Source organism: Passer domesticus, chromosome 20 (assembly GCF_036417665.1).
Source record: "Passer domesticus isolate bPasDom1 chromosome 20, bPasDom1.hap1, whole genome shotgun sequence".
Taxonomy (NCBI): Eukaryota; Metazoa; Chordata; class Aves; order Passeriformes; family Passeridae; genus Passer; species Passer domesticus.
In genome coordinates this window covers 7681538-7708504 of record NC_087493.1, presented here as the reverse complement: position 1 = coordinate 7708504, position 26967 = coordinate 7681538, and the positions used below count along the sequence as shown (strand labels likewise).

The following is a 26967-nucleotide window of genomic DNA, read 5'->3' as shown; positions in this document are numbered from 1 at the left end:
TGGAGAGCCGGCGGAGGAGGAGCCTCGGGCGGAGGCAGGGAGGGATCGGTGAGCCCCGGTTTGACAGGAGGAGGGAGGCCGGCAGCGGGAGCCGCCGGCGCGGGGCCGGGGATGGCGTCAGCGGCGGCGTGAGGGGACAGCCCTGCCCGGCCCTGCCCGCACCATGGGCAGCGCCGACTCCAAGCTCAACTTCAGGAAGGCGGTGATCCAGCTCACCACCAAGACCCAGGTGAGGGCCGCCATCTCGGGCGGGGGGCCGGGGGGGCCGCGCCATCTCGGGAACCTCCGCCCTGAGGAGCCCCCACAGCCGGCCCCTCCTGAGCGCGGTCCCCGGGCGGGCCCTGCCTGTGGGGCCGGGGCTGCTGGGGACCCGCGGCCGCGGGGCTGCAGCCACGGCCGGCCCTGCCAGGCTCTGCCAGCCAGGCCGTGCGATGGGGCTCAAGGCCGGCTGCGCCCATCGCCCTGTCACCCGTCTGGAGAGGAGCACCGGCCGGACCCCGCGGCAGCTGCCAGCCGTGTCCGGGCCCTGTCACCGCCTCTGATGACATCTTGTGCCTTGCTGAACAGCGTCTTGTGCTAACAGAGCAGACGCTGCTGTCGTAAGGGATGTCCACAGCTTCTGATGTATTCCGCTGGCGGGTTTACATCACACGGTTTGCCGCTGCTCCCTTTTCTGTATCCTTTCTCCCACCCCCGCGGATAATGGGTGGAGAACCGTGCCCTGTTTTTAGGTAATAGCTGATGGAAAGGGTTGCTGGGCAGCTGTGCTGTTGGCAGCAGAGGTTTCCATCTCTGACTTGTGAATTGATGCTTTATTTCTGCAGGCTGAGGTGGAGAAGGAGTTAAGTGAAAGTGAGGGTTGTGTGAAGGGAGGGTCGCTGTCTAGGTCTAACATATGTTGTGCCTGTCCTGGGAGCTTGCTTAATTTTTGTTTGAAGTGGAGTGCCCAGCAGCAGCAGCAGCACGCTGGCAGAAAATTAGTAGCCTGTCCTTCAGTCTAAGGAGCAGAAGGATTTTGCTGTATTGAGAAGTCACATCTCGTGTTCTTCTAAACTAGAATGGAGAGCAGCTGTTATGATCCACCTTTAGAAGTAAGGCAATAACAGCTGCTAGGAAAACATGGGGGTCATGGAAGAAAGGTAGTTAGTGTAGTTAATACCTTTTCACACGAAAAGGTATGGATGCAAAGAGGTAAAGGCTGGTAGGAGAAAACTGAAAACTCAAGAGACAGAGGCTACTACTGGAAATTGAATTATAGATGGATAAGGCTGTGAAAGAGACTGGAAAAAAACATGTTTTTACTTTCTAAAGCAATATCACATTTATCTGCATTTCTAAAGAATGATTTTGTTAATATATTCTTAAAAACCACTAGTTATGAATGTAGGTAAAGAGAGAAGTGGGGGAATTAATGTTTTAAGGGGTTCTTCCAAAGTCTCTTCTGCATGCCAGATAGTTCAGAGTATCCTCAGCTTTGGGCTGTCCTTCCTTCGTGGGGAAATGTGCTTGTAAAGTGAGATTGGAGGGCGGTAAATCAGGCCTGCAGGGCTCTGCCCAGTCTGCTGTTCACAAAGAAAATCCTGTGAGGCAATCCCTTGGATCTCCAGCCCAGGCGAGAGCGCTCCCCTCCCCTGGTTTATCGACCTGTGTAAGGGAAGAAGGTTCACTGGGGCCCCGAATAAAAAGGAAGGAGTAAAAGCTTTATTCTTGGCTGGATTCATTTCGCGTCTCTGTGATCTAGGCGAGAGTGAGTGCATGTGGAAAAGGGTGGGGTGTTGGCGCTCCCATATTGACATTCTGTAGAAGGGCACCAGTGTTTGCTCGTGCAGAACGCATGACTGGGCTCTCCTGGAGCCTTCTGATCCCTTACCAGCAGCAAAACCTCCTGGTCTGTGAGATCCTGGATCCAAAACCAGCCTGCAGTAATGGACAGAGCCAAATCCTTCCAAGCTATTGGTTCACAACACGCTTTGCTTCCTCAGCACCTGTCTCCTGTTTTGCAGTCTTCTCCTCTGAAATTAGGGAGCTGGACAAAGAGATTCTCGTCAAATCATCTGTAACGTGAACTCTGAGCTCAGAATGCACTGTGAGGGCTTCCTAAGGGTCTCTTGGGAAGAAGTAGTTGAGCCAAAGTCACTGTTCACTCATTGGTGAAGGTTTGGAGTTGGCACAGAAGTTAATTTTTTCTTAAAAATAAGTTTTTATAATCTCCAGGCTTTTCTTAATTAAAAAAATGAGTGTTTCCATCTGAGCATTTTAAAAAAAAATTAAATAAATCTGTAAGGAACATAACACTTGATTGCTTACAGCACATGTGGAGTCCAAAACTTGAACGTGGAACCAAGTCTGGACACAAATGGAATTGACTTAATTGATTTTTTAACTGCCAAAGAGAAACTCTAAAGGTGTAAGAGTATTAAAAAAGAAAAAATCACTTCAGAATTATTTCAGTGATTAAAACCAGAAGTATTACCAGAAGGAAGAAATTAACTTATATTACAGATGTATATTTATAGTCACACATGGAGAAATGGTCTTTAGGCTTTTTATATGATATGTATATATTACATTGCATTTGCACACATTATGCTGGTAGGGCCCGTCCCTTTGATAATAAAACAGATGTGCTTCATAATAGAGAATGTGTGAGCCCTCCCAGACTGCCCATAAAAGTGCTGCCTATTTAACAGATGAAAGGAACGTGGATTGTGGATGTGACAGTTCCTCATGGCTGGTCACTTGCAGGTCTGGGAGCTGTAACTGCTGGGGAGCCACCTTTTCTTTTCCCAGTCACTTGGGGCTCCTGCCAGCAACCAGCCAGAAGATAAGAAATTTTGATCTGGTGTACCAGCTTGTTAGATTTTAATGGGAGCTGTGCCTCTGATTTTAAAGAGGCAGGAAGAATCAAACATGAGGGACAAACCCGAGTCCTTTCCTTTTCAATGGTGTGGAAATCCAGGAATACAATGGGCTGTTAGCTTGAGTCTGATGAAGGCACATCTTGTGCTTGGAGAAAGGCTGGTCCCTGGCAGACCATTTCTTACAGTGTTCAAGCTTCACTCAGCTGTCCAAGACGCTCAGGTTGATCAAAAGTGAAGCTGTCTTAAAAGCAAAGCTGTAACTAACACTTGACACAGCTGACTTTTGTCTTGGTCTTTCCCTGCCAGACTTCTACAAATCCCATTTTCCAGTTTGTTTGGCAACACTGTCTCTGCTGTGAGAGCAGAGGACTGGTGGTAGACTTGAAGTCTCATTGATTCTGCCCTGCTGACTGCAAAGATCCTATAGAAAAAAAATATTACTGTTCTGAAGCCTGTGTCGAGGTGCTGTCCTTGGCTGGAGGGATGAAATCTTACTAGTTATTTATATTTAGAATAAGTCTGTCCACAGGCTTTCCTTTTGCACAGTAGCTCACAAACAAGTGGTACAAAGATTTGTGAATTGCCTCAAACTACTCCCTGGCCCTGCAGGGTTACCTGATCTAAAGCTCAGTCAGGTGCTGTGTGAATGGGGATTACACACCACAGTTCTGCCACATTTGGGGTGGAGAGGAGCAACTGCTGTAACAGATCACCTGAGCTGCAAACCTGGGGCAGGGATGAGGGACTTGCTCTGCTGTTGAGCCTCAGATCAAGGAGAGCCTCTGCTCCAAGGGATTGCTGCCGTGGTTGATGGGATGTTGGCAAGAAGCAAAAAGAGAGCACACTGAGCAAGGCTAGAGGCTGCTTGTCCCTTGGTTCTCTGCTGATGATCTGCAGCAATCCTAGAATTAGTTTTAGAACCGTCCTCCAGTGGGGGCCTGTTGGAGGAGTTGTTAGGAATTTGATTTAAGCTGTAAGTGCAGAGAGCTCTTGGTCGGGAGGAGGTACAAACATGCACACACACACTGCTGGAGTTTGTGAGGAACTGTGTCTGAAAGAGAAAGCAAAGGTGGTGCTGCTGTCAGGTTGAGGACGGTAACAAATAGGCTAGACTGTGCCTTGGGAGCTTTTCCTGTTTTTAGGACATGGTCAGGCCCTCTCTGTTTTCCTGTTTCCTGTGAGGTATCCTGTTTGTCTGGGGATTGCTGCTCAGGCTGTGATTCTCTGCTCAGTAACTTGCATGAGGCTTGCAAACCGAGTGCCTTCCTTTCCTAATTTCTGCAGCATGTGTGTGGTGTGCTTCAAAGAACCTGAAACACAACATTTACAACTAGCAGAAAACAAAGAATGGAGGTGTCCAGAATGACTGGTTTTACCTTTGTTTGGCCAGCGTGCAGGTGGGAAGTCTTAATTGAAGGCAAAAGTCTCCCTCCTTGCCCGCTCTGTCACATCACCTTGGATCTGCCCACTGTGTCCTCAGCAACATTCTGCTCTGCAGTTACCTCACCTTGTGGTGTGGAGCTGGGCTTGGGGATCAGAGTCTCTCTCTGCCAGTCAGTTCTGTACCTTCAGCAGCCTCTGCCACGAGATGTGTGTGGGTCAGGAAGATCCTTTGCTCTCCAGATGTGCCAGTTGTGTTTCCAGAGTGAGTCGAGCTACTGATCCCTCAATTCTTACTCTGCTGGTGCAGAGCTGGTTGTCTGCACTGTGCTGGAGGAGCATTAGGCTCTTTCTTACCTGTGCTGAGGATTCAGCTCCTCGTGAGCTCTCTGGCCGAAGCACTGTCAAGGCTAGGAGTGCTCTGGGATTTGTGACTGCAGCATGTGCTGTACCAACACTTGTACCTAATTCTTGACATTTCCAAATGAAGATATCCCTGGCTGGTGAACAAGGCTCATCTAGGTCTCTGTATTTCTCTCCTCTGTGAGGCTGGATACAGTCTGTTGGGTGAGCTCAGCTGAGGAAATGGGTATTTAGATCCCTAGAGATGTTGCATGCAGAAAACAATCAGCTTAAAAACAGCCAGTAATGTTCCATCAAGGAGATGAATATCATATGGATTGAGTAGCTTCATGATTCCAGGCTGGTAATTAAAACAGGGGGACAGTGGGGATGTGAGTGACTCAGTACTGAATCCATGTCCCAGGATTGTACATGGGATACCATCTGTTGATGAAGAGCTGGCTTGCTGCAGCTATTAAAAATGCAAGGTACCAGTGTTTTAGCATAATCTGTTTGCCAAGATGGCAGCAGAGACATGAATGCTGCTGCACATCCAACACTGCAGCTCAGGGAATCGCCCCTGTGCTTCCCTGCTCCAAGGGACTGCAGTCAGAGTTCCTCAGTCCCTGTTGGGCTGCCATCTGTAAAACAGAGGCTGTGTTCAACCTCTGAGGAGGCCTCAGGCTAGTGGGAGGTAAAGGGATCAGTGTCTGCTGGAGGGAAATGGTTTTTGCTCCCCCCCCCCCCCCCCCCCCCCCCCGATGAGAATGAAGGCATTATTTATTCATGATGCCCAATTAGCAGCAATTTCTGCTTTCTGTTGTCAGTGGGAGTGGCTGTGGCAGGCAGCCAGGATGTACATGTGGCAGTTGTACATGAGGTTGTGGTGTGTGGTTTGAAATGGGGTGTAGGATTTGTAGGGTATTTCATGCAGTGCATAGATCAGATTTCTAAATACTTGGCTCTTTTTGAGGAGTACTATTAGAGATGAGACGTGCAAAATCGCTTTCCTTCCATTTAAGTGCTTCATGTCCAGGTTACAAAGAGCTCAGTTCTTTCACATGCTCAGCTGAAAGTCAGGCTGTGAGTATTGGATTGGATTGTTCTTACAGATCCCCTCTGAGGACCTGTGATCTTGAACCTTTTGGGAAAAGTTGCTCTTCCCTTGGGAAGAGGTTTGGTGGGATCTTGCTTTGGTGAAAAAAATTAGGTTTTCAACACTAGGGCTGAGTTTAATAAGATGTCTGAACACACAGGGGTTTCTTTCTGGTTTGGGTTTTAGAGACTGGAGGGTCGCTTGGGCTGGTTCACTGCATGACTGGAAGGACTAGGAGCAGCAGCGCTGAAGCATTAAGGCAAGGAGCTGCAGGGCAATAACCTGCTGTACCAGTCTGACGTAGCTGGCCCCTCTCACTTTCTGGCCTGCGGTGGTGGTGACACATCACATGCCATGGGCTGGGGCTGTTAGTTCAGGAGGTGACAGCAAACAGGGCAATGCAGCACTTCCCTGTGTCACAGTTGTGAGTGACCTGTTCTCCCCCAACTGGCATCTCAGCTGCATTTAGACACAGCACAGAGCTGGACAGATTTTCTGCCTTCTGCAGCAGATCTGGGAGTGGGCAGGAGTTGTTTGAATTAAACACAGTCATATTTTTGCCCCTTTCATATCTGACGTGCAAGACCCACCCAATGGTGCTGATTATTGCCCTTAGGGAGCGCTGCTGTTTGCTTTGGAACTGGTGCTGGTCGCAGGCAGGAGGCTCCTCCTTGCCCCAAGCCAGGAGCTGGCGGTGCTCAGGTGAGCAGCTCTTCTGACCTGCCAAGCATGCCCACACCATGGCTGGTGAAACTCCTGGGAAAGCTCACATTTTCCTCTTCTGGATCCATTTATTTCACACTGCTTGTCATAAACAGGCATGTATTTATCCTGCCCCTGTAGCTGAACCCCTGGGTGGGATGAGGCCTCACAGCTGTGTTTGGGCAGTGCCTATCTCTTGGCAAGTATAAGCAGAAAATGTAGTAGAAAGAGGTGTATTCCCAGGACTGGGTTGGGGTATGAGCTTCTGAGACTGCAGGTTTGAAATGGATTTTCTTTGGTCTCCTTCTTCCATCTCCTCTTTGAATGGCACACTTAGTGCTTTTTAAGAACAAAGCCTTGGCAGCGACTGGCTGCACTGAGTCCAGTTCTCTATAAATATTTGATTCAGAAAGATCAATTGCATTTTATCTGTAAGTGCTTTGAGGTGGGTCTGTCAGTTCTGTGGGTTTGTTCGTGCCCTAATGATTACTTCCTTGTCCCTGATTACTTCCTTGAGATTTTGGTTACAACAGAAGTAATTCCAATGCACGCTCAGGGCTTCCTTGACTTGCTCTGAAGGTGGCAGAGTGCACAAGGACAGCCTGGCCCATGTGCAGTGATGAAGATCTGGATTACTAGCAGCAGTTGTAGACAGACATGAAGTCTCCTGTATGTCTGAAGGAATGTTCAATTTGGGAGATAAATCATCCAAACAGAGGCTGACACATAAAACCAGTGCTAGTATGTTTTATTGAACCTCTTCTTGCCTCATCCCATCCCCAAGCCAGGCATAATTGCTGATGATTGGATCATATGGAATGGTAGTTCCACATCTATAACAACATTTGTCTCCCCACAGCCTGTGGAGGCCACGGATAATGCCTTTTGGGACCAGTTCTGGGCAGACACAGCCACTTCAGTGCAGGATGTCTTTGCTCTTGTACCAGCTGCAGAGATCCGAGCAGTGAGAGAAGAATCACCTTCAAATTTGGCAACTTTGTGTTACAAGGTAAGTTTGGTGCTGTTTTATTCCTTGTGGCTGTGCTAGCTGGGGTGTCTCTGGATCAACAGAACTGTGGTTTCCAAGGATTAACAGGTGCCTTGTACCACACAATGTGCTTGCTTGTCCCTGTCTCCTCCTGAGGGTTCCTCAACGTTCCTCTCATAGGTTGGCACAGACCATAGCTGGTGTTTGATTAGTTTGGAGCCTTTTTCCTCCTGTCCCCTTTCTGTGTTTCACTCTGTCCTCTTGGGTCTCACCTGTTCTATAAACTGCTTTTTGCTCAGGGGACTTTGTAGCAAGGCTGCGTATTCGTGGTGAGGCTGAAACATCCCGTTCCTTGTCTGCACCTAATTGTGCCTCACCATGCACCAGTCTGGCTTCAAGCTGAGAGATCCCAGAGGGATGTGCATACTGTCACTGTGCAAATGCCTAGATGAAATTTGAGGAAGATCTTAAGAATTTTCTTCATTCTGTGATAACAGAACATTCCTGATGCTGCTTCTGGTGTTACCATGTCCTTGTGTGGAGCACAGGACATTGAACAGCATTTCCTACCCTGCCAGGTTTGACAAATTGTCAAGCTGGTGAGCAACAGCCTGAGACTAACTCTGCCTGAGAAAGTGCAGGTGTTAACAATGCTCCTGATTTGAGCCATGCCAAGACTAGCCTTGAATTTGTAGTTGAAAACATTTGGAATGGCACTTTTCCAGTTTTAAATAGTTGCTGCCATCCTGTTTTTCTTTCCTCCTCTACAATATGTGAATGAGACTTACTGAATCATAGTGAAGGTGCCTCTGACTGTGAATTGTAGACAGATGCATGTAGAGGATACTTGAGAAAAAATATGAACATGAGGAAAACTGGGAAAAAACATCCCTGGTATTGGCTTCTGGCAGTGAGCTGTTTGGGAGTTGAGAAGGACTTAGAAGATCTGTAACCCCTTCGACTCTGTGTCTTCTTTCTTCCCAAACCAAGACTAAAATATGGTCTCTTTTCCCTACTGGAAACAGGTGTGCTGGGAGGCCTTGTCACTGCAGGACTGTTTATGCGTGGGCTGTAGATTTTGGGATATCAGTGTTATAGGAGCCCACTCTAGCAGTGCTTTTGCCAGTCTGAGAGCCCTGACTTGTGCCATGTGCAATGTGCCACTGGACTTAGCAATACTGTGTGTTTGTGAAGAAATGTCATTTACAGTCATGGTTGGAGATTCGGGCTGTACAATCATAAGTGTGCCTGAAGAAATCGTTCAGCTCAGTTAGTGTGTGACAGGCTGGGACAAACAGCACTTAAATACCCATTAATGCAGTGACGCAGGCTGGCAGAGTCAGTGACCCAGGCAGTCTGCCATGAAAATAAGCAGGGACACATGACCTCATGAATTAAAAAGCAGCAAGGTGAATCCTTGTTAAATGTTTTGGCTTTCATTTCCCCTCTGTTTCCCCTTGGGATCAGGGAGTAAGAGCAACTGGGGGCAGCTGTGGAGGGAAGAGACTGCTTTTTTCTATCTGTGGGTAAAACCTCCTGTCACTGCCTCCTGTGCCTGTAGTTGCTGCCTGGTGAGACCCACATCTATTCTGAGAAGCCCAGTGACCCTCCACTGGCAGTTGCAGCAGCCACTGGGTGGACTGCAGAGTCTCAGCCCAGAAGCTCTTTCTGGAGCAGCAGTCCTGTTTACATGGGCAGTGGGGAAACCTGGGCTACCACCCTCTTCTGCAGCAGGACCTTGACAGATGCTGCTGGAGGCTGTATCCCTACACATAACACAGGCAGCAGCTTAGCTGCCACCTCTTGAGTCAGGAGAGGTTCCTGCTGTAATCACACAGACAGAACTGTCAGACTGTGTGTTTCTGTGTGATCATCCCCTGCCAGAGCCTCCCTCGATGCAGCACAGTGCTGCAGCCTTGGTCCTTCCTGCCTGCATCTCATGTACTTGCTGCAGCTGATTAATCTCATCTGCCCTTTTCAGTGCATGGTGTCATGGAGCAGTGCTGGAAGGAGCCTTCTGGTGCTTTGGCTGTTTGTCTCACGTGGCACCACACATGTGCTGCATGGATTAGCCCTGGCATTTGAGGTCTCTTGCAGTGGAACAGCAGAAATTCAAGAAGGTCTGTTTAAAATCATTAACCCTGTTTTTTACAGAGTTTCAAACAACTGTGCTGTTAAACTGAGAGCAAATGGACTCCCAAGATCTGCTTATAAGTCTGTGTGAGGGTATTGCCAGCAGGACAGACCTGCCTAGCTCTTGCTAACTTGAGCCCAGGCTAATGCTGCCTTCCTTGGTTTTGTTTCCTTCAGGCTGTGGAGAAGCTGGTGCAGGGAGCAGAGAGTGGCTGCCACACGGAGAAGGAAAGACAAATTGTCTTGAACTGCTGTCGGCTCCTCACCCGTATCCTGCCTTACATCTTTGAGGACCCAGACTGGAGAGGTTTCTTCTGGTCAACTGTCCCTGGGGCAGGCCGAGGAGGGGTCTGTCTCTTGTCACTTATTCTTCTTTCTGGAGGGTGATGGGGAGGCTGCAGTGAGGAGACACTATTTGGGGGCAACTTTATTCCTGTTATTTCTATGTGGTCAGAAATTAGGTGGCACTTTTAAAATTTTTTCCCTTCCTTTGGTTCTTGCTGCATCTTCTGGATATTTCACTTGTGTATGTAGCTATGGGAGAGCACTGATATGTGAGGAAAGGCTTCTCCAGTACAACTGGAGGTATGAGTCTTAATGAATCTGAGAGCTGTACTGAAGGCTGTATGACTTTCTTAGACTGAAATGTCCTTGTTCCATTAATTACAGTTGATTTAAGTTTCAAATCCAGATGCAACAGGGTGTTGTTTGCGCTGATTTTACAATGTCGCATTTAAAGTGAACAGTGCCAGAGAAGCTCTTGGCATCATGATTCAATACCTGCTTATAAGCTGAGTGATGCAGTTTCAGCCAGGGGACCTAACCTGGGAGGTGAAGCTGAGCAAGAGTGGTTAAGGAGTGGTTCTGTTTCTGGCTCTGTCAGTGAAGTACATAACCACGGGGAGTATCTCAGCCTCCCCACATTTCTTTGTCTGGAGAGCAAGCACAATGGGGCTCTTTTGTATCTCTCAGAGGAACGGGGAGAAAGTGCTTTAGGATCTTCTGCAAACAGGAGGAATAGCAGCACTGAGAGCACAGCTGAGTTATACCAGGAGTATGTCTTTACCTGCTTGCTCCCTCGGCTGCTCTGTGCATAGAGAGCCTGTTCCTATGAGTTTGTGATCTGCAGTCAGTGTGGCTGTACTGAACTATGTGGTTCTCCTGAGTCTAAGAGCAGTGCCGTGTCTTTGGGGACAGTTATGAAGGGTTGGCAGTGGTTGGTACTATATAAACTGGCACCTTTTGCTGTCTGCCTGTCACCTCTAATCTGCTTTGCCTGAGGACACATCAAAAGGAAATTCTAGGTGATGAAAAGGGAAGTCTTTGCTAGTCGTGCTTTGTAATTTTTGCTATTGGGAGGGTGGTGGTTGTCAGTCTTATCATCCCTGCAGGGGCCAGGGAGTGCTGGTGAGGCTTAACAATGGAGGAGCTTGTTTTGGGAAGGAAAATGCAGGGGTGCCTGGTGCTCTGATCTAGGCAGGCTGCTGTTATTCCTGTTTTTCCACTTTGTTCAGCACCTAGAAATGAGTTTCTCAGCCTCACAGTGGTGGAGTCACCCCAAGGTGATCCAGCCCAGTCCACCTTAGCTGTGTTGGGGAACCCTCCAGAGTGTGGGTGGAGCTGCTTTGGCTTGGTGTGCTCAGTCATTTAACCTTGTGCATTTAACTTGTAAGGCTGGGATAACAAATACATCCCTGAGATGTTAGGGAAGCTGGGATAACATCTAATCTGGGGCAACAGCTTTGCTGTCTGGTGGCTGATTTCTGTCTGGGAGCTGAAGATGGTGGTATGCCTGGACTCTTAGTAAATATCTCTGTGATTATGCTTCATCTGCTTCATGATGGAGTGATGGATGACAGAGCTTCCTGGAGCCATGGCTTCTCCCTCCTCTGTGGGAGTCTGTATTGTGTTCAGATCTACTGCTTTGTTGTGCGTCACCATTTTGGATGTGGTGGTACCTGCAGCCTGCAGGGACATTACTTCTGGCAGTCAAGATACTCTTAGTAAAGATCAGTCTTGGAAAAGAAATGCCCTTGGACCCTAATGGTTGTCATTTCTCCTCTGACTGTGAGCACAAGTCAAAGCATCTTTGCTGGCTCCATCCATCCTCTGTGTGCCTGTTCTATATCCGGGTTCTGTTTGTGGTATCCTCCCTGCTGTCACCAAGACAGATTCAGAGCCACACAGACCACTGTCTGCATAGCTGCCTGCTGTGATTGAAGAGCTGTGTGTTGTGCTCAGGCTGACAGAGGCCTGGCTGAGGTAGATAAGCTCCTGCCATTCCTGCTCTCTGTCTTTCCCTCCAGCACCAGCGTGTGGTGGGAAGGCCTCCCAGGCAGGATGCTCTTTGACAGGCAGGATCTGGCAAGGTTTCCCGTGGCAACAGCTGCAGAGGAGTAGCCATGCGTGCTTGGAGAGATTCTTTGAATGCTGGAGATGGCACAATCCTCTCTGCTGTTGTGCTCGCTCTGCTGAGGCAGGCTGGGGCAGCCCCTTGCCTGATGCACACAGCCTCACCCTGTTCTGTCACCTCCAGTTTTGGGCAGCCCAGGCAGAAAGAACTTTGAGGGATTTTTACCTTATTGCTGCTGGGTGGCTTCTCCCTATTGCTGTCTCCATGCACCATCCAAATCACCCTCCTTCATGACTGTAAAACCCTCTTCTCTGTCAATGCTTCTCTTTCCTTTTGTCTTCAATAAGCCAAGCCACGTGGCAAGGTGTACCCAGTGCTACTCTTTTTCCCTGACATCTCCAGGCCCTTGTGTGCTCAGTTTGCTGTCATTAAAGAGCTTGTTCCTGTTCAATCAGCACCATTCGGGGGGAAATTTCTTTCCTGTACCGTCTGGGTTTTTGCTCCTTTGTTCTTTTGTTCCCTCCTGTTCCTGTGTGATGTCTCACCTCCCTATGTGTTTTTGGAGATTGTGTCTTCTTGTGCTGTGCCATTACTGTGTGCTCTTTGCTCAGCCTGAACTGACAATGCTGTTCTGTTTGTCACTTCAGGGAGATGAAGATGATGAAAATGCCCGGCCACTGGCCGAGTCCTTGCTCCTCGCTGTCACAGATCTGCTCTTTTGTCCCGACTTCACTGTGCAGAGCCACCGGAGGAGCACGGTGGTGAGTTGGAAATTGAATCATGAGATTAGCTGCATGGTGGGGGGGGACCCTGGGAAACCCCAGCAGCTTCCTGCAAGCCTGCAGGCAGGAAAATACAGATTTGCTGAGCTTGACCCTACAGTGAGTAATATTGATCATCATTTTGGGTTTATGGTGTGGTGTTTGTCCCTTCTAAAACAGATGTTCTGGGGATGAGTCTCAAATGGAGTGGCTGGCAACTACCCCCACACTACAGCTTAAAACCTCAGGAAAAGGTGGTTATGCTGGCAAACAGTTGCTCTTCTGTTGTTGCCAGCAGAGCAGAGACCTTTAGCACCTTGTTCCTCTCTCTGGCAGTTTGGTGCATTCTGGGGCAGGAAGCAGCTGTTTGCCTGCTCACATGTGCTGTGATCTGAATGAGAAGATGGCCTCTGTTGTGTCTTTCCACCTCTTCTCCCTCTTTGCATTGTGGCAGCAAAGACATTTAAATATGTTCTGATCCTTTTGGTGACTGTACCTCAGAGGAGTTTCCTGAAGCAGGGATCTCCTACCAGGTGTGCTAAGAACAGAGAACAGATTGTGGTGCATCTCCCTCCTTTCTCCCTGTGAGTGACTCTCATGTTTTTTTGTAGGTTCAGTCTATAAACAAACAAACAAAAAAAACCCAACAGTTCTCCATTTTGGATGTGACACAAACTAAAAATGAGCATGCTAAACCATGGTGTGTTTGATGGCCGCAAAATTCTGTGACAAATCTGAGTACAAAATTGATTGCTTGGGGTTTCTGAGTAGTAGAAAAAGAGTTGAAATCTGTCACCTGGGGCTGAAGGGGCAAGGCTGGATCAGAGCTACCCATGTGCTATGAGTAGTGGTGCTGAAACAGATGGACTCCCTGTCCAGTGCTGTCACCTGGGATGGATTGCACAAAGTCAGGGTGACAATGGATTTTCCTGGGAGAGCCTCCCCCCACCACTTGCACCTGTGATTTTTCCCTTGGCAGCAGCCAGACTGGTTTTTCAGGATTCTGGGCAACTGGAATTAGACACTGAGATTGTGAATGATTTATGTTCCTTGTTGCTGCTGCCTGCAGCCTCCATAGTCTTTGCTGGGCTGACTTTTCCTCTCTGGGCTTGGTCTGACTGCAGCTTAAGAGCAGAGAGATGGGTGCCACCATCTTCTGTTCATGGCAGAGCAGCATGTGGCCCCAGAGACACAGGTCGTGGTGGATGTTGGCTGAAGTACCACTGAGTAAAGAGGAAGAACTGTGAGACAATGGGCAAAGGAGACACAGCACTGACCCATGTTCCCACTGAAGTTAGCCCTAAAATTATGGCTGGAAATGTGGGCTCCCTCCATCATGCATAGCACTTTTATCTCTGTGTTTTATCCCTTGCTTGCAAAGGCTGAGCTCTTTGAAGACATCAGCACCTGCTTTTTCAGCCCTGCGGGGAAGCTTTTGTACAGTTCAATTGTCTGGGTGTTTCTCTGCTGGTTTTTTCTAGAGAGAGGGGCTGAACTGCCTTGGATGTACCACCATTGCTGCCAAGTCTGGCTTCTTCCTTCTGTGATTCAACCTCTTATTTCTCCCACAGGACACAGCAGAAGATATCCACTCCATTGACAGCTGTGAGTACATCTGGGAGGCAGGAGTGGGCTTTGCTCATTCTCCACAGCCCAACTACATCCATGACTTGAATAGGTAAGAGCTTCTGCTAAGGCTGAATAGAAAGAAACTGGGCTCAGGAGAGGGAGATCTGGGGGAGATGAGGTCTCTTTGCCTCCTTGAGTATCCATGATTCCCAAGGAGCTTTCTGCTTGCTCCTTTCCAAGGTAACAGGACTAGCAACACAGAAAAAAACCCAGCTGACCTTTTGAGCAGCTTTTCGTAACATAAGGTGGGAGTCAGACTGTCTGCAGCAGGAACTGGGTAAACACTGCTGTTCTGGAAATGCCAGGGAGCTCTGTACTGGATTTCTTTTTTGTAAGGGAGCAATTCTGTTTAGCTTTGTGCCAGTGACAGCAGTATGGCTTAGGAAATGAAATGGGCTTAGCTCTCCCTCAGAAGGATTTTCTAGATGGGATTGAGCCTTCCTTATGTGTTGTTGTGGTGATTGTGCCTCCTATGCCCAGTCCCTGCTCCTGATGGCTCCAGGCCTTTATTTCTCCTTCCAGGACAGAGCTGCTGAAGCTGCTGCTGACCTGTTTCTCTGAGGCCATGTACCTGCCTCCCTCCTCAGACAGCAGCAACACCAACCCCTGGGTACAGTTTTTCTGCTCTACAGAGAACAGGTGAGGGTAAAGGGTGGGGGCCTGGGTTCCAGGGGGAGAAATATCTTCAAATATCTTCAAATCTGTTCCATGGAATGTTTTGGTAATGGGTAACCATAGGACTTGTTACCTCCAACATCCAAGGACTGTTCTTTTACTTTGTCCCTGTCTCATGTGCACCCCATTAGTATTTCTGCTTAGACAGAAGTGTTCCTCAGCAGCAAAAGGAGAGTCTGAGCACGGTGCCCACTGGAGTTTGCTGCAGGATGACTGATCCCTGCCCTGTTTGAAAGGGCAGGTGCCGTTCCCTGCAGTTCCCTTGGGAAGGAAGGGGGCGTGGTGTTGGTGGCGGATAAATGCCGCCCTCTAGTGAAATTGTACTTCTGGGACTTCCAGCTCCTCAGGTGACACCTTAGGGGAGTACAGACCTGGCTGGAGGCTGAAGAAATACAGTTTTGTCTTTCCAGAGGCTAGAGAGCTTTGAGGTCCTTTTCCGTTTTCCCATTTTGCACATGATTCCTCTGGGAGCCCAGATGGCCTTTTTCACCTCCCCTCCCCTCTCAGCTGTAGTCCAGGAGCCCAGCTGGGAGCTGCAGTCTTGGCTCTTGGGTCTGAGCTGCTCAATCATGAACTGCTGTCACAGGTTAGAGATAATGATTGTGTTTTTTCATGGCCCCAGGCTCCTGGGGAGAGAAATGCCTGTCTCTCTCCAAGGCAGTGCCTTCTGTTTCCTGCTGCTGCCTCTTAAAACATTTTCTCCTCCTCAGACATGCACTCCCACTCTTCACCTCGCTCCTGAACGTTGTGTGTGCCTACGACCCCGTGGGTTATGGGATTCCTTACAATCACCTGCTCTTCTCTGACTACCGCGAGCCGCTGGTGGAGGAGGCGGCCCAGGTGCTGATCGTCACCTTGGACTATGACAGCTCCACCAGTTCAAGTCCCACCGTGGATGGCACAACCACTGGCACAGCCATGGATGATGTGGATGTGAGTGATACTGGAATCTGTATTTGCTGCTCTCCTGAACTCACTGGGCTCCTCTCACACCAGCTTGTATTGAATGTTGAGCTGTAGGACCCAGCACTGCTTGTTGAGTAGCACTGCTACTCCCTTTGTAGCCTGCTCTCTCTGTTTCAATCCTTCTTCACTCCTGTTGTCACTGAAGACCTGTACATGACCAAAAAACTAGATTTTAATCACTGACTTAAATCAGGAGCATGTAAGTGAAAAGCCCTTGACTTCACTATTCCATGCAGTGCTCTGTCTCTTTGCATTTAAAGCTGGATTACTCAGAGCAGAAAGCTGAAATAAGAAACCTTGGTGGTTATACTTCAAATTCCTGAATATACTTTGCCAGTAAGCATTTCTCTCCTTTTCTTTGAATGCAGCCTCCTGGACCAGACAATCTGTTTGTGAATTACCTCTCAAGGATACACCGGGAGGAGGTAACATGTTCCCATCCTGCACTGTTCCCTGTCTGATTTCATGCTCATTGCATTAGCCCTGGGCCCACCACAGTCTCTTTCCTGATCTGTTGGCAGGATTTCCAGTTCATCCTGAAAGGAGTGGCTCGCTTGTTATCAAACCCACTGGTCCAGACCTACCTGCCAAACTCTGCCAAGAAGATACAATTCCATCAGGAACTCCTTGTCCTCTTCTGGAAACTCTGTGACTTCAACAAGGTGTGGATCTGCTTCTTGCTGAGCTTCACCCCGGCTTGGTTGTTGTGACTCTGGCTGGATCAAGCCCTGGTGAAGGGCTGTGGTTGGCATTGGCTCTGGGGTGCTGTGGTCATCAGCCCCACTGATGCAGGGGCTGGGGGTCTGGCTGTAGAGACAGCCTGGGAGAGGGGCTGCAGCTCCTGAAGGTTTATGGTGGAAGCAGGTTATGCAACAGTTTTATAATAACTCTACAAGTAACGCTGGAGTTGATGAGGTAGTGCATACACCAGCCTTTCTAATGCTCTTGAGAGACTCATTAACTAGAGACTGCCTGTCCTGAGTCCTGTGGATGGTGCAGGGTATGTGCTTATGATTGTCTGAAATCTTCCCTTTTCTTCCAGAAATTCCTCTTCTTTGTGCTGAAGAGCAGCGATGTTCTGGACATTCTTGTCCCAATCTTGTACTTTCTCAATGATGCCAGAGCAGACCAGTGTAAGTTGGTTATTTTCAATATTTGGAACAATTTGTGCTTGACAGCTGAGCTAGAATGTTTTTGAGATGCTTCCTCCCTACCAGTTGACAGCATCTTGAATGCAGGTTCCTGACCTATAGACATGGAGTGGAGTTGTCTGGTTAATTGGGTTTTAATGTTTGTAAGGGACTGGAAGCAGGACACAATCTATCCTGCAATATAGGGAAGGGAGATCCTTCCTTAGTATGTGTTAACATTTTGAGTCCTCTTGTTGAAAATTGTGTCCCTGATCCAGTGAAGAGAGAAAAATGACCAGTCTGCTTTGCTATGGGAGTAAATCAGGCATAACTCCTTTATTGTGTAGTGGAGAGAAGTAGTCAGATCTTCACTACTATGATGATAGGTTTACATTAAGAACATAAGGAAGAAAAGCATCCAAGACTTAACACTGATAACACTTAACACAGATGTGCTTGGGAAGGACACTGGTGCTGACAATGAAGGGAGGCGCTGTGTGGGATGTCCCTTATCAGGATGGTTTAGTCTGTGCAGTTTTTAATCAGTCCCATAGTGTTTCTCCTCTCTCCTCCCTGCCCCTCACAGAATTCCACTGGTCTCACTGTGACATGTTTTTCTTGTTTTTTTCTCCTTGCAGCACGAGTGGGCTTGATGCACATTGGGGTGTTTATCCTCCTGCTTCTCAGTGGGGAGCGTAACTTCGGGGTGCGACTGAACAAGCCGTATTCTGTACGAGTGCCTATGGACATCCCTGTCTTCACAGGGACACATGCAGATCTGCTCATCATAGTGAGTACAGCTCCAGCACCTCTTGAACCCTCCTAGCTCCAGAAATAATTGTCCACCTTTGATATACTCACCCTCCCTAGACTGGAAGCTAGTCTACTACTACTAGCTAGCCCACTGAGCAGCTAGGAAGTGTGTGGGATGCACACTGTTAACCTGAGGTGATGTGTCTGCCAGGGTGCATATGCATGAGGTGCAATTCCATCTGCATGATATGATCCCAAAGAACAGGATTCCTCATGGTGCTGCACTGCTGTCATGATGGGGTGGGTGCATGCCCTCTACTCTACTGGTAGGGAAGGCAGGAGATCTGGCTCTGTCCCAGACAGCCAGAAATGTGTGGAGCACATCTGTCAGTGGGGACAACAGTGATGCCAAGCTCAGCTCTACAGCTTTGGGTTGCTGTAAGTTTCATTGACCTCTCAGTCTGCCCACAACACTGCCTATGAGCAGCTGTGTGCTTTGCAATACAAGCCTCGGGTGCTTCCCTTCTGTCATGTTCTCATTTGCCAGAGAAGAAGCTCTCAGCAGCTTCTGATAAATGTCCAAGAGGAGATTCCTGTTCAAAGGAGTAGGCAGAAACCTGCCCACCATAACTGCTCTTGATGTTATGTGTTTTGCTCTTACATTCCATTAATCTCAGATAATTTCTTTGTTTTAATTGTGCTTAGGACTTCCCTTACAGACATGATAACTAAAGGTGGGAAGGCCGAGATTGCGAATGTCTGAACTGGTTACAAGGCACTGGAATCTTTCCATGTCTGAAGATATAGTTAAAAATAGGACAAACATTTCAGTTAGAAGTCTGCACTAAAATCAAATGTAAAATGATTAGTTCTGTGGCATTTCAAGCAGCTATCATAAGGGTTCAGAATCAAAGTCTGTTGGAGGTGAAGGCATCTCTTACTTCCTGGTGGTTTAGTTTTGTCCCAGGCTGCCTGAACGTTGCTGAACAGCTCACAGTAGTTTTCTGTTTGCAGTGTTATAGGGCCCTAATCACATTCCCAAAGGATTCCTTGTACTCCTGGAGCACAAGTCTGCAGTGAGAGCAGCCTTCCCCACCTGTGTAATTGTGGAGTGTGCAGGGCCCTGCCTAGGAAGGAATGGTGTCAGGAAGCGATTAGTGTGGGGGTGGCACTGGTTTTGGTTGAGAGGGTGCTTTCAGTAAGGTGCTGCCTTGCTCAAGAGCTCCTTCCTTCCACAGGTCTTTCACAAGATCATCACCAGCGGGCACCAGCGGCTGCAGCCCCTCTTCGACTGCCTGCTCACCATCGTTGTGAACGGTGAGCACTGTGGGGAGAAACCACAGCTCACAGTGCTCTCACTGCCCTCTCCCTGTGCCCCTGGCTGTCTGCCCTAACACTGGCCAGTGCCTGCTGCTGGAGGGCACTGGCCAGTGCAGATAAGATCTGCCTGCACGGTCACATGGGGCAGAAGGAGGGACAGCAGAGTCCTGGAGCTGCCTTGGGGAGGTGACAGGACATTTGCCAGCAGGCCTGGTGTGGGTAGTTGGCAGTACTGTCCCTTTCCAGCAGGGAGTGTCACCTCCTCACAGTGGTGGTGCTTCTCTTGGACTTAGTGAGTGCCCAGGTGGCTCCAGTTGTGAAGCTTTTCAGGATGCACAGCAGAGGTGTTGTTATTAGTGTAAGACTAAACAAAACCCTCTAAAAGCAGCAATGCCTGATTTTACTAGGCAATATCTCTATTTCATTTGCTTTGTATTTAGAAATGTTTCTGTGGAACCATTTGGCTCAGTTGTTCCATGAGGCTTTCTCAGAAGTGCAAGGGTGGGAAGGTCAAAAAAGCAACATTTTTAGTGGTGTATTTTTGAGAATATATACCCTTTGGTTCTTTCTCAGTTTTCATTTGCTTTGCCTTCCACAGTGTCTCCATACCTGAAGTCTCTCTCCATGGTGGCTGCTAACAAGTTACTGCATCTCTTGGAGGCTTTTTCCACCACCTGGTTCCTATTCTCTGCTGTCCAGAACCACCATCTTGTTTTCTTCTTGCTGGAAGTTTTCAACAACATCATTCAGTACCAGTTTGATGGTAACAGACTGCTTTATTTATTAGTGGGTTTGCACTAGTTTAGTCCAAGAGAATGTCAGATGAAAGTTCAGAGGAAGTCCAAGGAGATGAGAGGAGGTGGGAAGTGTAGAAATGAGCTACATTGGACTGAGAAGTTGGGTTAGTAGATAATCAGCACTGGGTCCTGGCCCAGAGATTTGGTTACAGCAAAATGAGATGGCAGCTAATTATTAGCATAACCTGAGCTGTCCTGCAGAAGGTGAGATGCACAGAGAGGAAAATAAACATAAAGTGAGTGTGTGACATGTAAGTTGTGATGGCTGGGTGTTGCTGTGAAACTGCTCATGTTGCTCAGCAATGTAGGTGATGGGAGAAAACAACATTTAAGTGCCTCTCAGTTCTGCTTTGGCAGGTCTCTGGGGCCTGAAGACCAAACCACCTCATCCAAAGAAAGTTCTGATATTTGCTACTTTCCAGGAAATGCCTAATGCTTTCCCTGTTAATAGCATGACAATCTTTTACCTAATAAATAATAAAATAAGGTCCCTAAGCCTGGTCAAAATTTAGTGTTTTGCTTTAAACTTGCAAATCAAGAATGGCCATTCTGCTTCCCTGATGGGAATCTTGCATGTGGCAATTGCCAAATCCAAAACCAGCCTTTGTGGGTGTAATTTGTGTTCTGTATTAGAGGATGGTTTCATTCTGTTCTGTGCCATCTTGCAGGCAGTAAGAATTCTGGCCTTTTGGCTTTGCTATTTCAAGCTTGTGTCTCCTCAAAGTGTCCTGATTTCTTTTGTGAGTTCTTTTGAAGATGGAAGAATGTTGAACTTCGGCTAGTAACCTTTTCTTCTAAAATAGATACTAATACATGGTTCAAACTGTCCCTTTTCTTCTCAGCTGTGTGAATATCCCTCACCAAGCCATTTCTTGTCGGCTTTCCAGCCTAGGGAGGATTTCACTGAATTTCCTGTAGTGCTTTATAATGGATAAGAGGATATTGAGCTCTGCTCTTTTTCCCTGTGCCTCTGTGGGTGGGAGCAGTCAGGCTTTGTGCACCCAGCGAGCTGTGCTGGGTTGGCAGAGCTCTTTGAGCCCTCTCCCCTCATTCTGTCGCTGTGATTCCCAGGGAACTCCAATTTGGTCTATGCTGTTATCCGCAAGCGGAATGTCTTTCACCAGCTGGCCAACCTGCCCACGGACTCCCAGTCCATCCAGAAGGGGCTGCAGCGCAAGAAGAAAAGCCCTGAGCCCATTTCCCGCACCAACTCCCAGGACGGGGTCTCCATGGAAGGCTCACGTCCCGCTGCCCCTGCTGAGCCAGGGACGCTGAAGACCAGTCTGGTGGCTACTCCAGGTGAGCTTTAGTTTACCTTTGGGACAGGAGAGGTTTGTTTTCTCTGTGGGATATGGTGTGGACTCACCCTTTCACTGGGTGTGGAGAGATTAGGAGTTTACATTTGTGAATAAGTTAACTGCCTTTCAGTCTGAGTTTCAGATCAGTTGGCCCAAGCTGATCACAAACAAACTGCCTTGAGTTTCTGTCCTCTCAGACTTAGTGTCCACATGACCATTTGTCCTAATCTTGACCTGTTGGCTCAGGTTAACTGTATCCATGTGAATCTGTGTTCCTCCTCCTCAGGGAGCATTTTTGTAGAGAAAAAGTCCTTTGGGGTTGTGAAATCAAAGCTAAATCTTGCTTCTCCTGCTGAAAGGGGAGCTTTTCCAATATCAGCAGAGACACAGGGTGTCTGTGCATAGTGGGGCAGAGAAGAGCCCTCTGCTTTTAAACCTATTTAATTAGCTTGTGTTTCTGAGCTTTTCCTCCTTTGAACACAGGGATTGACAAGCTCACGGAGAAGTCACAGGTGTCAGAGGATGGGACCATGCGTTCCCTGGAGCCTGAGGCTTCCCAGCTGTCACCAGAGGGAAACCCTGCAGCCCTGAGTGATGGGGAGCCCTGGAGTGGGGTAAGGCTGGACACTGGTGTGCAGGGAAGGTCTAGGTGTGAACAAAAATGAGGGGTTAGAAGAAGAGGTCTGTTGGCTCATTGAAGAAGGGCATTGCATTAAGGGCAGTGTGCACACGTGCAGGGTGCTGGGACACAACGTGGTCCAGAAGGGCTGTTACATCATCTTGGGTGTTTCATGTTTATGCTATGACACAAGAGCTGGGGCACTTGAGTGAGCTTTCTCCAACATGAAGACTATGACAGAGCAGTGAGTACAGAATTGCCAGAGGATGTCCATGAAACCTCCTGATCCTGATGTTTCCTGATTTCCAACTCAGGTTCTTACTGCTGCTTCTTTTTCATCTCCCTTGGGATGGAGAGCTCTACCAGAACCTTTTAACTAGCTGGTGCTGCCCTCAGAGTGGCCTTGAATAAATTGGAATGTACAGAAATCCCAAATACTCCAGGACCAATTTTACTTACCCTTCCTGGCCTTGCCTGGTACCAGTTGAAGCTAGCGAGACGTCTTAAGCACACAATTAATTATGTTATCATTAATTGAGATCTTGACTGAGAACTTGTGGAAGGTTTCTTCTTCCAGCAGCCCATGAAACATAATCATGGGTCTTTCCATCTGTGTCCAGCAGCTGGCTCAAGCTGTTCCCCAGCCAGAAAAACACAGGCACAGCTCTACCCCAAGCTGGCTGTTTCTGGTTGAGAAGGTGACGAGTGAATGAGTCCATTTATGTGGAGCTGCAGGGTGGCTGTTGGAAGGAAGTGCTGTGCCCATTTATTTTATAGAAAAGTCAGCTCCATGCTGTAGCTCTGAATGGTCAGGAAGCATTGCTAAAGGAAAAAGCCTCTCTGTTTTCACCTTGTGCAGAGACTGACAGTGATTTTAGAGGGTTATTTCCTTCCCTGCTTCCCACCATGAATATGGAAAGCCAGGTTGAGTGTGTCATTCCTCAAGAGGCAAGAGTTATTAGATAAGAGTTGCTGGGAGCCTACTCTTGGAAAAATGCTCTTTAAGATATTCCAGAATGGACACAAAAAAATCACAGAGATACTCAGTAGACAGAGGCTGAAAAATCTGTGGCCCTTAGTTATATCATCTCTGTGCCAAAAGAAAGAAGCATCCCTCTGAACAGTCTCTTGTCAGTGCTGTTTTAACTCTGTCACTGTGGATTGTTCCAGCAGAGTGTCAACAGTGGTGACTGAAGCTGTCAGGGTCCTCCAGCTTCATTAAATATTGCCACTCTCTGGGTGAGAGCACATGGGTTGGGTGAATGAAGGTCGGGTGGGTTTGACATGTTCTAGAGACAGGCTGAGCTGTCTTTCCCAGTAGTGGTCTAGAAAATCTGGGGAGAATATCAGCAGAAAATGGATTTTATTTCTTACTCTTAAGTGTGATTTACATTTGTTTGTTTTTGTTTGTTGAAAATAATGTTTATTGATAGGAGGCATCACATTCCTGGCGGGATCGAAGGCGTCTCTCTAGTGCATCCTCCAGTGGACAGTGGACTCCAACTCCTGACTGGGTAAGGGCATCTTTACACAGGAAATAAATAATGAGAAAGAGTTGTGGCAGAAATACCTCACACTCCCTGCCCCTTCCCTGCTATCAGAGGCTTTCCTAGAGCAGCATTTCCTCACAGGCACTTGAGGTCAAAGCTCCAGAAGTTTAATTTACTGACATCTGCAAAGAAATATTTCATTTACCTGTTTCAAACCAATGCCCCACTGTTCTTATTGGGTGCCTCATAATTCTAGTGCTCCAGGATTTATTGTATTGCTCCTGTGCACTCAGTTCACCCACCAGCTTTGTGATTATTGTAAACTTCATTTGTTGCAGAGATTGTGGAGACAGCTGTAAAAACCTGCTCATGCAGTGTACTCATTTCCCTGCTGTTTTCCTACCTACAGGTGATGTCTTGGAAGTCAAAGCTCCCCCTGCAGACAATCATGCGGCTCTTACAGGTGCTGGTCCCTCAGGTGGAGAAGATCTGCATTGACAAGTAAGGAGATTTTTTGGAAAGGAAGGGCTGTGTGTTGTTTAAGGAGCAATATGAGCTTGGCAGAATTTGAACTTGGAGGGCCTCTAAGGGAAACCTTGTAAAGTTTAATTGAAAGCATCTTGGGCTCAGCAGAGTTGTTACTTGCCTTGCCAAACATCTTGTTTGTCTGATCCCTTCTCTGCTCTGTTTACAGAGGAGAGGGAGTGTGTTCTCCTGGGCCTCGGCTCAGTATCAGTGTTTGTTTAGGCTGGTCCTTCGTGCTGCAGCAGTTTTGGAAGTGTCTGTGGGACATGCTAAGGATGTTCCTGGTCTGTGTCTTGGCAGGGGTCTCACGGATGAGTCGGAGATCCTCAAGTTCCTGCAGCATGGCACCTTGGTGGGGCTGCTGCCAGTGCCTCACCCCATCCTCATCCGCAAGTACCAGGCAAACTCGGGCACTGCCATGTGGTTCCGCACCTACATGTGGGGAGTTATTTATTTGAGGTAAACCAGCTGTGTGCAGCCTGCCTTGGTCTTTTCCAGACTTTTGGGAGCCCTACAGAGAGAATTGCGTGCCCTCAGCCAGCCCTGGGTTATCTCATATTTACAGGAGAGAAAGATGTTGTTCCCTTGGAAGAGACTGGGGTGTATCAGCTGCTCCAAAACTTTGAGTGGGTGATGTGAAGGGGGTTGTTCTGGGAGTGCTGCTTGTTTGAAAACTGGCAGCAGCAGGGAATAGAAAAGCTGCCCAGAGGGTCTGGTGCAGAGATTTTATGCAAAGCTCTGGCTTTGTGGGATGTTGTAGATACTGTCATCCCTGTAAGGTGCATTGTCTCTCAAACAGTGACTTCCTTTTATGCAAAGCTGAAGGCACGCTGTGCAGCCAGCTCCTGAAATCATGGCTGTGAGATTTGAATTCTATGTAACTGGCCACAGGGAGTAAAGCTGCTCTTGTCTTTCTCTCTCAGGAATGTGGATCCCCCGATCTGGTATGACACAGATGTTAAGCTGTTTGAAATTCAACGGGTCTGAAGAGAACACTTACCTCTACTGAGAGAAACACACTGGATCTAAGGACTGTGGCGTGCTGCTTCATCACAGCTATTCCTGCATTTCACGTCCAGCTGAGAGACCAAAAGGACAATCAGTTCATTTACCTCCCTGTCATTTAAAGCTTTAATCGGGACCTGCTTGGGCATCCCTCCCCCCAGCTCACTTCTCTTCCCTCACCCTTCACCACGAACCTTGAGTTAAAGATATCTAAGGGATTGTCCATTGTTGTGGTTGCACTAGAAATCAGACTGTTCTTAGCTCCTCTGTTACTCTTTTGCTTCTGGATGTGGTTTGGAAACCGATCTGACCCTGTCCTTGCCCTGGTCAGAGTCAGCATTTAATTGAAAAATACTAGCTGTAAATTGGGTGCAAAGGGAGAAGCTGCTATTGCTGCAGGAGACAGGGTTTGGAAACTGCAGTTACTTCCATGTAGCTCCATAAAGTTTCCAGGGCATCCCTTCTGGCTGCAGGTCTCTCCCTGGTGTCTCAGTTGCATATAGGGAAGTCTTTCCCACCTAAATGAAAGGAGAAGATGTTGAAGGAGAACTTTGTGTCTCAGTTCTGAATCTCTCTAGTCCTTTCCTGGAAAGCTGCTTGAGAAGTTTTGTTGGTGTGGCTCAGAAGTTTTTCCTTAGCTTCCAGGCCCAGCAGCCTGGTGGACTGTTGCAAAGGAGCCTGTCTTACTTTTAAGTTTAATCCAGAGGAAGGAAGGGACTGACTCAGTGAGAGCAAGGAGAAGAGACCTGACTTCACTCTTTTAAGTCTTCTCCCACTGGCTGAAAGGACAGTGTCACCTGGGTTTGAAAGGAACCATATCCTTCCATCTTTGCCTGGCAGGCTGATGCAATGCAGGGAGCAGAAGGGTCTTTTGCACACTACTGTTAAGGCAAGGGTTTGAGGGAGGCACTCAGGGAAGTTGTAGGAGGAATTTGGAAGTTGTAGGAGGAAAAGCATCTCCATGTCAGTAGGGAGTGGAGAGTGCTGAGGCAAAGTTGAATTCTTTAGGGCATTTTGCTTATTGACCAAGTTATTGGATCTTGAATGTATTGGGTCCCAAGCACGTGTACATTTTGGGAAGCCAGAATGGAAATTGGTGGGAGATCCACTGTTGCTGGCTTGGTCCAGCATTGTGGGGTTACACATTGGTGAGTGGAGACACCCTGGAGTTTGAATCAAATTTCATGTTCTGCTGGGAGGGGCTGCTGTCTTAGACTCACGTGGGCTTTAGGCACTGAAATGTGAGGGGTCCTGTCATGAACTGAGACCTTTCCATCAAAGCATAATCCTTGGTGCTCTTTTTATTCAGGTTCTTGGGAGGATTGCTGGCCACGAGCTGTTTGCCACAGGTTAGACCCAGTGGCATCACTGCATGGAAACAGGTCTGTCACATTAGGCACAGGGACAGTGTGACACACACTCTGTGACTGTAACCCTGGCCTAAGCTCTGCAGCTGCAGTGGTAACAGCAGGACCATCCTCTCCCAGAGAGCTGCTCCAGTGTGCTGCTGGCTCCCACTGGCCTGTACTCAGGTGGTTTCCTCCTCTGGGCACTGAGAGAGAATGGAGTCCCAGGCCAGTAGAAAGTGAAATAAAATTGGAACAGTTTTCTGAAGGATAAGAAAGAAGTGAAATAGAGAGAGGTTATTCCCCCACCTGCCTCCCATCTCCAACCCACTTTGCCACCCAGCACTTCTCCCATCCTGACCCCACCTCTGTTCAGGTGTAAACAGGGTGAGGGCTCTGTTTCACTTGGAGAATCTCCTGTACAAGAATGTGATTTGGTGGGGCCAGACTCTGATTGTATGGCACTTGCACCTCACAGCTGGAACGGGGCCTCCCGTGTCCCATGTGCTTTGCCTCTTCCCTCCCATGGATCTGCTGGTTCTCATGATCTCTTCCGTCCTCTCTTTTCTGCTTTGTTTCTTTGTGAGTTCCTCTGGAAGCCTTTTTGTTTGTTTCTTGGTGTTTGGAGTCTGATCCTTGTTCTGTGGAAATCAACTTGCACTGTAAACTCTTTGCTTACTTATGGACAGAAAGATAAAGATTAACTGAAACATGCACTTGGGTACTTTTTTTCCCCCTTCTCCAGAGGGAGGTTTATAATCTTGTTTGTTTTATGTGATTTGTGCCACCAGGGGACCA

General features: G+C 48.1%; 1 protein-coding gene across 1 annotated transcript; it reads left to right on the top strand.

Moving 5' to 3' along the window:
• The first annotated feature begins 13 nt into the window (after positions 1–13).
• On the top strand, positions 14–26883 carry HID1 (HID1 domain containing). The gene is made up of 19 exons (XM_064395952.1): positions 14–229; positions 7241–7390; positions 9680–9850; positions 12503–12616; positions 14188–14294; positions 14768–14884; positions 15631–15853; positions 16255–16311; positions 16408–16548; positions 16929–17019; positions 17655–17806; positions 19008–19086; positions 19688–19852; positions 20958–21185; positions 21668–21798; positions 23237–23317; positions 23703–23794; positions 24119–24277; positions 24742–26883. Exons 1-19 carry the CDS (start codon positions 164–166, stop codon positions 24803–24805), a joined length of 2388 nt encoding a protein of 795 aa, XP_064252022.1. The 5' UTR covers positions 14–163; the 3' UTR covers positions 24806–26883.
• Positions 26884–26967: the final 84 nt, after the last annotated feature.

Bases quoted from the DNA above. Each gene is read 5' to 3' on its own strand.
- HID1 (XM_064395952.1), top strand. From the start codon at position 164: ATGGGCAGCGCCGACTCCAAGCTCAACTTCAGGAAGGCGGTGATCCAG. The intron at 15,854-16,254 runs GTGAGTGATACT...CTTTGAATGCAG, and splicing joins CAGCCATGGATGATGTGGAT to CCTCCTGGACCAGACAATCT. The intron at 24,278-24,741 runs GTAAACCAGCTG...TTTCTCTCTCAG, and splicing joins TGGGGAGTTATTTATTTGAG to GAATGTGGATCCCCCGATCT.